This window comes from Rhinichthys klamathensis, unplaced genomic scaffold (genome assembly GCF_029890125.1).
Source record: "Rhinichthys klamathensis goyatoka isolate OS25496 unplaced genomic scaffold, OSU_Roscu_1.1 h1tg000627l_1, whole genome shotgun sequence".
NCBI classification, from domain to species: domain Eukaryota; kingdom Metazoa; phylum Chordata; class Actinopteri; order Cypriniformes; family Leuciscidae; genus Rhinichthys; species Rhinichthys klamathensis.
Window position 1 is genome coordinate 268,618 of NW_026607075.1, and position 11,383 is coordinate 280,000.

At 43.0% G+C, this 11,383-nt stretch overlaps 1 protein-coding gene across 1 annotated transcript in view; it reads left to right on the forward strand.

Moving 5' to 3' along the window:
• Positions 1–921: 921 nt before the first annotated feature.
• wwox (WW domain containing oxidoreductase) overlaps positions 922–11,383 on the forward strand; it is a 113,756-nt gene continuing 103,294 nt past the window's right edge. Inside the window, exons 1-4 of the mRNA XM_056241037.1 lie at positions 922–1,151; positions 1,262–1,326; positions 1,500–1,557; positions 2,503–2,672. Of these exons, the coding sequence (XP_056097012.1) occupies positions 1,045–1,151; positions 1,262–1,326; positions 1,500–1,557; positions 2,503–2,672 (400 nt within the window). The 5' untranslated portion in view covers positions 922–1,044. The remainder of the gene's footprint in view (positions 1,152–1,261; positions 1,327–1,499; positions 1,558–2,502; positions 2,673–11,383) is intronic.

Here is an 11,383-nt window from a genome sequence, read left to right on the forward strand (position 1 = left end):
GTATGATTGTGTGAGTAATATTTACATGTTTACTGACACCAAAACTCTGCAAATTGACGAGCTGTTATGAAAGAGAAAAAAGTTCATTGAATGAAACTAAGCAATAAAGTAATGTACAAAGGTCTATGCTTTTTTGTTTTGAGTTTTCAAATCGACATTTTGTATAAACAAAGCTTATGGTCATTATGGGGGAAACAATCTCAAATGTGAGTTAAATGTCATGTGTTGCTTCGGAGTTTTAATATCTATTTTACCTCATGTAAATAAGTGTTGACTAACCATTAGGAAAAAGTCGAAGGCTTGTTTGAAGCGTTGGCCGTTAAATATCGTTAATAATCAGGCGGCGCTCAAAAGACTCGAAATATCTGTGAAATATCATAACGGCTTTTATCTTACTAACATTTATTTGCAGGCTAAGTCGTTTGGTAATATATTAGTTACAGCGATTTGTACATGAGATAGAAGGGAAATATCCATAACATTATTAAGAAAGGATAAAAAAACCTTTGGCGGTAATCGCAAAAGACTGGTTGGTCCATCCTGATCAGCGCTGAGGAAAGTAACAGGTACCACGTGACTTGCCTACGTTTGTGATTTTTTCCGTTCAGACACACCAATCTATGAGAAAAGCCCCACATATGTTGTTGATTTGAGATTTTAGGAGAATTGAGTAATCTTCAAGTTATTATTTTAAAACAAGACCACTATATTTTCATTTGTGTATATGGTATTTTGTTAGGAAAAATTGAAACATATAATTTTTTGCAAAGATAAATCCTAAAGGTAAATTATTATTTTACGCTTAAGAAATTAGAAAAATAAACTTTAATATAAGCCACAAGTAAATAAAATAAAGTTTTTATTTAGATACATCGCACCTGACCAATTAGAGACGTTCAGGTAGCTAAGCCCCGCCCACTTGTGTGACGCATTGTTGTATTTGCGGAAGTGGTCCAGCCGGATTATCGCAACGTGAATTTGCTGTTACCGAAATTTCATTGAGAAGTTGAATGAGTTATTTTATTTGAAAACAATCATTCCGCGATGGCAGCTCTTAAATACGCCGGAATGGATGATACAGACAGTGAAGACGAGCTTCCCCCCGGCTGGGAAGAGAGATCCACGACAGACGGATGGGTTTATTATGCCAAGTGAGTGTTTGAGACGAGCGCGCGCCTTCACACTGTTCATAATAATGAGTATCTATAGAAGATTTATAGAAGCACTGACAGACACATGATATTGTCATAACTCGTTTCAGCCATGAGGAAATGAAGACTCAGTGGGAGCATCCCAAAACTGGGAAGAAGAAGCGCTGTGCTGGAGGTTTGAGGATTGATTTATGAACAATAACTGATCATCTCACCGTCATAACTGTATTAAAATATCTCAACGTCATTAATACACTCTACTGAAGTGTGCAGAGCTTTCAGAAGAGAGTTTTGATATGCAATGATGATAAATCAATGATTAAGTCACTTATTTATTGTATTTTCCAGCTTTGCCATATGGATGGGAGCAAGAGACCGATGATAAAGGCCAAATCCTCTATGTTGAGTGAGTTCAATTAGTCATATTATATATTATAGTTTCCCTTCAGACAGATTTGTCTCTGAGCTTTCAGGCTAATTAATAATAAATTAATTGGTAACACTTTTCAATAAGGTTTCATTCAATAACAAAAACTAACATTGAGCAATACATTTTTATGATGCAGTATTTATTAATCTTTGTTAATGATCGGTAATAAAACACAGCTGTTCATGTTAGCTCAATTCAGTAAAATAATATAAACAAAGACAGCTTTTTGATTTTAATAATGAATTAGTAAATTTTGAAATTAACATTAAATGTGATAATACAATTCTTTAGAAATATTGTTCATGTTTACTAATGTATTTCACTTATGAAACCTTATTGTAAAGCGTTACAAACTAATTTTAATCCACTTGACAAATAAATTTTTAGATATATGCACACTAAATATTTTAAACATTTTCTTCCTGATTAATGAAACTTGAACACAAGCAAATACATACAGAGATATTACAATGATAAGTACGGAAATAAATGAACAAACAAATAATATAAAGGTTTTAGACGTCATATAAATAAATAAAGAGAAGTTTTTAGAAGTTATTTTATAGTTATGTTTGTATTATAATATTTTATATAAAATGGATTATAATATACAGAATATGGTATTTTGGCAGAAAAGAGGCAGTCATAAAAAGTCATAGAGAAAACTCTTGTGATCTGGACAATAACTCACACCTGAATAATAATGACAGTAATAAACTTCGATATAAGTTAAAATAGAAGAGTTTTTATTTATATCCAATCAGAGACGTTCAGGACGCTAAGCCCCGCCCATTTCACAACCACATTTGTTTAATTATAATTTTGTTCAGCATGTTTTCTTTGTGATAACATGTTAAATGAAGCAGTCTACTGCACTGGTGTTGTGTAACTGTGTGTTGTGCTGCTGAACTCTTGTCTCAGCCACATCAACAAGCGGAGCACGTACTTCGACCCGCGGCAGGCCTTCACCGTGGAGGACGTGCAGCTGAAGCCCAAGCGCTTCGACGGGAACAGCTCGGCTCTGGAGGTGCTGCACGGCCGAGACCTGTCCGACCGTCTGGTGCTCATCACGGGGGCCAACAGCGGGATTGGTGAGTACAGCCACGCCAGACCGCATCACAGCCGCATCACAGCCGCATCACAGTCGTGTTTAAACCCTTTAAACATCACAGCCACATCACAGCCGCATCACAGCCGCATCACTGTCGTGTTTAAACCCTTTAAACATCACAGCCACATCACAGCCGCATCACAGCCGCATCACTGTCGTGTTTAAACCCTTTAAACATCACAGCCACATCACAGCCGCATCACAGCCGCATCACAGCCGCATCACTGTCGTGTTTAAACCCTTTAAACATCACAGCCACATCACAGCCGCATCACAGCCGCATCACAGCCGCATCACTGTCGTGTTTAAACCCTTTAAACATCACAGCCACATCACAGCCGCATCAGTCGTGTTTACACCCTTTAAACATCACAGCTGCATCACAGCCGAGTCAGTCGTGTTTACACCCTTTAAACATAACAGCTGCATCACAGCCACATGACAGTTGCATCAGTCGCATCACAGTCGTGTTTAAACCCTTTAAACATCACAGCTGCATCACAGCCACATGACAGTTGCATCACAGTTGCATTACAGTCGTGTTTAAACCCTTTAAACATCACAGCTGCATCACAGCCGAGTCAGTCGTGTTTACACCCTTTAAACATCACAGCTGCATCACAGCCGAGTCAGTCGTGTTTACACCCTTTAAACATCACAGCTGCATCACAGCCGCATGACAGTTGCATCAGTCGTATCACAGTCGTGTTTAAACCCTTTAAACATCACAGCCACATCACAGCCACGTCAGTCGTGTTAACACCCTTTAAACATCACAGCTGCATCACAGCCGAGTCAGTCGTGTTTACACCCTTTAAACATAACAGCTGCATCACAGCCGAGTCAGTCGTGTTTACACCCTTTAAACATAACAGCTGCATCACAGCCACATGACAGTTGCATTACAGTCGTGTTTAAACCCTTTAAACATCACAGCTGCATCACAGCCGAGTCAGTCGTGTTTACACCCTTTAAACATCACAGCTGCATCACAGCCGAGTCAGTCGTGTTTACACCCTTTAAACATAACAGCTGCATCACAGCCACATGACAGTTGCATTACAGTCGTGTTTAAACCCTTTAAACATCACAGCTGCATCACAGCCGCGTCAGTCGTGTTTACACCCTTTAAACATCACAGCTGCATCACAGCTGCATCACAGCCGAGTCAGTCGTGTTTACACCCTTTAAACATAACAGCTGCATCACAGCCACATGACAGTCGCATCACAGTCGCATTACAGTCGTGTTTAAACCCTTTAAACATCACAGCCACATCACAGTCGCATCACATCCGCGTCACAGTCGTGTTTAAACCCTTTAAACATCACAGCCGCATCACAGCCGCACGACAGTCGCATCACAGTCGCATCACAGTCGTGTTTAAACCCTTTAAACATCACAGTCGCATCACATCCGCGTCACAGTCGTGTTTAAACCCTTTAAACATCACAGTCGCATCACAGCCGCGTCAGTCGTGTTTACACCCTTTAAACATCACAGCCGCATCACAGCCGCATGACAGTCGCATCACAGTCGAATCACAGTCGTGTTTAAACCTTTTAAACATCACAGTCACATCACAGTCGCATCACAGCCGCGTCACAGTCGTGTTTAAACCCTTTAAACATCACAGCTGCATCACAGCCGCGGCAGTCGTGTTTACACCCTTTAAACATCACAGCCGCATCACATCCGCGTCAGTCGTGTTTACACCCTTTAAACATCACAGCTGCATCACAGCCGAGTCAGTCGTGTTTACACCCTTTAAACATCACAGCTGCATCACAGCCGCATGACAGTCGCATCATAGTTGCATTACAGTCGTGTTTAAACCATTTAAACATCACAGCTGCTTCACAGCCGCATGACAGTCGCATCACAGTCGCATCACAGTTGCATTACAGTCGTGTTTAAACCATTTAAACATCACAGCTGCATCACAGCCACATGACAGTCGTGTTTACACCCTTTAAACATCACAGCTGCATCACAGCCGCATGACAGTCGCATCACAGTCGCATCACAGTTGCATTACAGTCGTGTTTAAACCATTTAAACATCACAGCTGCATCACAGCCACATGACAGTCGCATCACAGTTGCATTAGTCGTGTTTAAACCATTTAAACATCACAGCTGCATCACAGCCGCGTCAGTCGTGTTTACACCCTTTAAACATCACAGCTGCATCACAGTCGCATCATAGTCGTGTTAACACCCTTTAAACATCACAGCTGCATCACAGCCGAGTCAGTCGTGTTTACACCCTTTAAACATCACAGCTGCATCACAGCCGAGTCAGTCGTGTTTACACCCTTTAAACATCACAGCTGCATCACAGTCGCATCATAGTCGTGTTAACACCCTTTAAACATCACAGCTGCATCACAGCCGCGTCAGTCGTGTTTACACCCTTTAAACATAACAGCTGCATCACAGCCGAGTCAGTCGTGTTTACACCCTTTAAACATAACAGCTGCATCACAGCCGAGTCAGTCGTGTTTACACCCTTTAAACATCACAGCTGCATCACAGCCACGTCAGTCGTGTTTACACCCTTTAAACATAACAGCTGCATCACAGCCGAGTCAGTCGTGTTTACACCCTTTAAACATCACAGCTGCATCACAGCCGAGTCAGTCGTGTTTACACCCTTTAAACATCACAGCTGCATCACAGCCACGTCAGTCGTGTTAACACCCTTTAAACATCACAGCTGCATCACAGCCGAGTCAGTCGTGTTTACACCCTTTAAACATCACAGCTGCATCACAGCCGAGTCAGTCGTGTTTACACCCTTTAAACATCACAGCTGCATCACAGCCGCGTCAGTCGTGTTTACACCCTTTAAACATAACAGCTGCATCACAGCCGAGTCAGTCGTGTTTACACCCTTTAAACATCACAGCTGCATCACAGCCGCGTCAGTCGTGTTTAAACCCTTTAAACATCACAGCTGCATCACAGCCGCGTCAGTCGTGTTTACACCCTTTAAACATCACAGCTGCATCACAGCCGCGTCAGTCGTGTTTACACCCTTTAAACATCACAGCTGCATCACAGCCGAGACAGTCGTGTTTAAACCCTTTAAACATCACAGCTGCATCACAGCCGCGTCAGTCGTGTTTACACCCTTTAAACAATCACAGCTGCATCACAGCCGCATGACAGTTGCATTACAGTCGTGTTTTAACCATTTAAACATCACAGCTGCATCACAGCCGCGTCAGTCGTGTTTACACCCTTTAAACATCACAGCTGCATCACAGCCGCATGACAGTTGCATTACAGTCGTGTTTAAACCCTTTAAACATCACAGCTGCATCACAGCCGCGTCAGTCGTGTTTACACCCTTTAAACATCACAGCTGCATCACAGTCGCATCACAGTTGCATTACAGTCGTGTTTAAACCCTTTAAACATCACAGCTGCATCACAGCCGCGTCACAGTCGTGTTTACACCCTTTAAACATCACAGCTGCATCACAGCCGAGTCAGTCGTGTTTACACCCTTTAAACATCACAGCTGCATCACAGCCGAGTCAGTCGTGTTTACACCCTTTAAACATCACAGCTGCATCACAGCCACATGACAGTTGCATCACAGTTGCATTACAGTCGTGTTTTAACCATTTAAACATCACAGCTGCATCACAGCCGCGTCACAGTCGTGTTTACACCCTTTAAACATCACAGCTGCATCACAGCCGCGTCAGTCGTGTTTAAACCCTTTAAACATCACAGCTGCATCACAGCCGCATCACAGTTGCATTACAGTCGTGTTTAAACCCTTAAAACATCACAGCCGCATCACAGCCGCATCAGTCGCATCACAGTCGCATCACAGTCGTGTTTAAACCCTTAAAACATCACAGCCGCATCACAGCCGCATCACAGCCGCATCACAGTCGCATCACAGTCGCATCAGTCGTGTTTACACCCTTTAAACATCACAGCTGCATCAGTCGCATCACAGCCGCGTCACAGTCGTTTTTACACCCTTTAAACATCACAGCCACATCACAGTCGCATTACAGTCGTGTTTTAACCATTTAAACATCACAGCTGCATCACAGCCGCGTCACAGTCGTGTTTACACCCTTTAAACATCACAGCCGCATCACAGCCGCATGACAGTCGCATCACAGTCGAATCACAGTCGTGTTTAAACCTTTTAAACATCACAGTCACATCACAGTCGCATCACAGCCGCGTCACAGTCGTGTTTAAACCCTTTAAACATCACAGCTGCATCACAGCCGCGGCAGTCGTGTTTACACCCTTTAAACATCACAGCCGCATCACATCCGCGTCAGTCGTGTTTACACCCTTTAAACATCACAGCTGCATCACAGCCGAGTCAGTCGTGTTTACACCCTTTAAACATCACAGCTGCATCACAGCCGCATGACAGTCGCATCATAGTTGCATTACAGTCGTGTTTAAACCATTTAAACATCACAGCTGCTTCACAGCCGCATGACAGTCGCATCACAGTCGCATCACAGTTGCATTACAGTCGTGTTTAAACCATTTAAACATCACAGCTGCATCACAGCCACATGACAGTCGTGTTTACACCCTTTAAACATCACAGCTGCATCACAGCCGCATGACAGTCGCATCACAGTCGCATCACAGTTGCATTACAGTCGTGTTTAAACCATTTAAACATCACAGCTGCATCACAGCCACATGACAGTCGCATCACAGTTGCATTAGTCGTGTTTAAACCATTTAAACATCACAGCTGCATCACAGCCGCGTCAGTCGTGTTTACACCCTTTAAACATCACAGCTGCATCACAGTCGCATCATAGTCGTGTTAACACCCTTTAAACATCACAGCTGCATCACAGCCGAGTCAGTCGTGTTTACACCCTTTAAACATCACAGCTGCATCACAGCCGAGTCAGTCGTGTTTACACCCTTTAAACATCACAGCTGCATCACAGTCGCATCATAGTCGTGTTAACACCCTTTAAACATCACAGCTGCATCACAGCCGCGTCAGTCGTGTTTACACCCTTTAAACATAACAGCTGCATCACAGCCGAGTCAGTCGTGTTTACACCCTTTAAACATAACAGCTGCATCACAGCCGAGTCAGTCGTGTTTACACCCTTTAAACATCACAGCTGCATCACAGCCACGTCAGTCGTGTTTACACCCTTTAAACATAACAGCTGCATCACAGCCGAGTCAGTCGTGTTTACACCCTTTAAACATCACAGCTGCATCACAGCCGAGTCAGTCGTGTTTACACCCTTTAAACATCACAGCTGCATCACAGCCACGTCAGTCGTGTTAACACCCTTTAAACATCACAGCTGCATCACAGCCGAGTCAGTCGTGTTTACACCCTTTAAACATCACAGCTGCATCACAGCCGAGTCAGTCGTGTTTACACCCTTTAAACATCACAGCTGCATCACAGCCGCGTCAGTCGTGTTTACACCCTTTAAACATAACAGCTGCATCACAGCCGAGTCAGTCGTGTTTACACCCTTTAAACATCACAGCTGCATCACAGCCGCGTCAGTCGTGTTTAAACCCTTTAAACATCACAGCTGCATCACAGCCGCGTCAGTCGTGTTTACACCCTTTAAACATCACAGCTGCATCACAGCCGCGTCAGTCGTGTTTACACCCTTTAAACATCACAGCTGCATCACAGCCGAGACAGTCGTGTTTAAACCCTTTAAACATCACAGCTGCATCACAGCCGCGTCAGTCGTGTTTACACCCTTTAAACAATCACAGCTGCATCACAGCCGCATGACAGTTGCATTACAGTCGTGTTTTAACCATTTAAACATCACAGCTGCATCACAGCCGCGTCAGTCGTGTTTACACCCTTTAAACATCACAGCTGCATCACAGCCGCATGACAGTTGCATTACAGTCGTGTTTAAACCCTTTAAACATCACAGCTGCATCACAGCCGCGTCAGTCGTGTTTACACCCTTTAAACATCACAGCTGCATCACAGTCGCATCACAGTTGCATTACAGTCGTGTTTAAACCCTTTAAACATCACAGCTGCATCACAGCCGCGTCACAGTCGTGTTTACACCCTTTAAACATCACAGCTGCATCACAGCCGAGTCAGTCGTGTTTACACCCTTTAAACATCACAGCTGCATCACAGCCGAGTCAGTCGTGTTTACACCCTTTAAACATCACAGCTGCATCACAGCCACATGACAGTTGCATCACAGTTGCATTACAGTCGTGTTTTAACCATTTAAACATCACAGCTGCATCACAGCCGCGTCACAGTCGTGTTTACACCCTTTAAACATCACAGCTGCATCACAGCCGCGTCAGTCGTGTTTAAACCCTTTAAACATCACAGCTGCATCACAGCCGCATCACAGTTGCATTACAGTCGTGTTTAAACCCTTAAAACATCACAGCCGCATCACAGCCGCATCAGTCGCATCACAGTCGCATCACAGTCGTGTTTAAACCCTTAAAACATCACAGCCGCATCACAGCCGCATCACAGCCGCATCACAGTCGCATCACAGTCGCATCAGTCGTGTTTACACCCTTTAAACATCACAGCTGCATCAGTCGCATCACAGCCGCGTCACAGTCGTTTTTACACCCTTTAAACATCACAGCCACATCACAGTCGCATTACAGTCGTGTTTTAACCATTTAAACATCACAGCTGCATCACAGCCGCGTCACAGTCGTGTTTACACCCTTTAAACATCACAGCCGCATCACAGCCGCGTCAGTCGTGTTTAAACCCTTTAAACATCACAGCTGCATCACAGCCGCATCACAGTTGCATTACAGTCGTGTTTAAACCCTTAAAACATCACAGCCGCATCACAGCCGCATCAGTCGCATCACAGTCGCATCACAGTCGTGTTTAAACCCTTAAAACATCACAGCCGCATCACAGCCGCATCACAGCCGCATCACAGTCGCATCACAGTCGCATCAGTCGTGTTTACACCCTTTAAACATCACAGCTGCATCAGTCGCATCACAGCCGCGTCACAGTCGTTTTTACACCCTTTAAACATCACAGCCACATCACAGTCGCATTACAGCCGTTTAAACCCTTTAAACATCACAGTCGCATCACAGTCGCATCACAGTCGCATCACAGCCGCATCACAGTCGTGTTTACACCCTTTAAACATCACAGTCGCATCACAGCCGCATCACAGTCGAATCACAGCCGTGTTTACACCCTTTAAACATCACAGCCGCATCACAGCCGCATCACAGTCGTGTTTAAACCCTGTAAAGGGGTGGTATAATGCCTTTTCACAAGATGTAAAATAGGTCTTTGATGTCCCCAGAGTGTGTATGTGAAGATACCCCACAGATATTTTTTACAGCACGTTAGAATTGTCACTTTTTGAGGGTGAACAAACATGCACCTTTTCGTGCGTGTCCCTTTAAATGCAAATGAGCTGCTGCTCCCGGCACAGAGGGCGGAGCTTCAAGAGCTCCTGTGTGTGTGTGTGTGTGTGTGTGTGTGTGTGTGTGTGTGTGTGTGTGTGTTAGCAGCTCCGATTACCTCACACAGATACACACTGAAAATTTCTATAATTTTTAGCTTTTTATGTTCAAACCAGAGTCAGACAATGATGGAGAGACCCGAGAAGTGACAAGATGTACATTTCTGAATGGTTAGTTGATGAGTTTATGCAGCTGATGTGGAGTTAACGATCTTCTAGTCATTGATTAGCATATTCTGTCATGATTATCTATAAATCGAGTTCCAGGGGGTGGAGTTTATGTAAATTTTAGGGTTGGTGATGTCACTAACCCGGGAGGAAGCTCGTGTAGTCTCTATCAGCCGTTTGTTGAAGTCCTTAAAAAGTGATTTCTTTTAAAGCAAATATCTTCCTTTGCTTTGAATTTTGAGCATTGTAACGTTGCAGATGTTGTTTCTGCTCAAACAGCAACATTACACACTAACTAAAGCTAGAACAGTGAAAGCATGATCAACCAGCCCTTGATCTGACGGTGCGTGCAGGGTTTGTCCAGCAGGAGGCGCTACAGGATCAGCTCTGTGTCAGCAATCAGCATTAGCCCTGAAGTGAGCACATGAAGGAATGTTATTGTGAATATATAATAATTCATCTGAAGAATTATCAAAGCAACTTCAGACATGTAATAATTCAACACCGTTATGATACGAGTCCTCACATCTGTGTTATTAATTACTTAATTAATTAAGAAATTCATCCGAACAGAAGGACATATTTCAGTCGTGTGTTTATGACATCAGATGCTGTTCATTGGTGCATTCTGGTGTTATTTTTAGGTTTATTTTAGAAGTTTTTTTATTTTACTTTAAAGATATTCATTAATTTCTTGTTATTCATCAAGAATGCATTAAGTTAATCAAAAGTGACAGTAAAGACATTTATAAAGTTACAAATGATTTATTTAAAATAATTAATGTTCTTTTGAACTTTCGATTCATCAAATATTCCTGGAAAGTGTAATGATCAGTTTCCACAAAAAACATGAATCAGCTCAATTTGAAAAATATGATTTTAACATAAATAATAATCATAAATGTTTCTTGATCATCAAATCATCATATTAGAGTGATTTCTGAAGGATCTGAAGATATTAATGATGCTAAAAATTCAGCTTTGATCACAGGAATAAATTAGGCCTACACTTCACTATATATTCACATAATAGT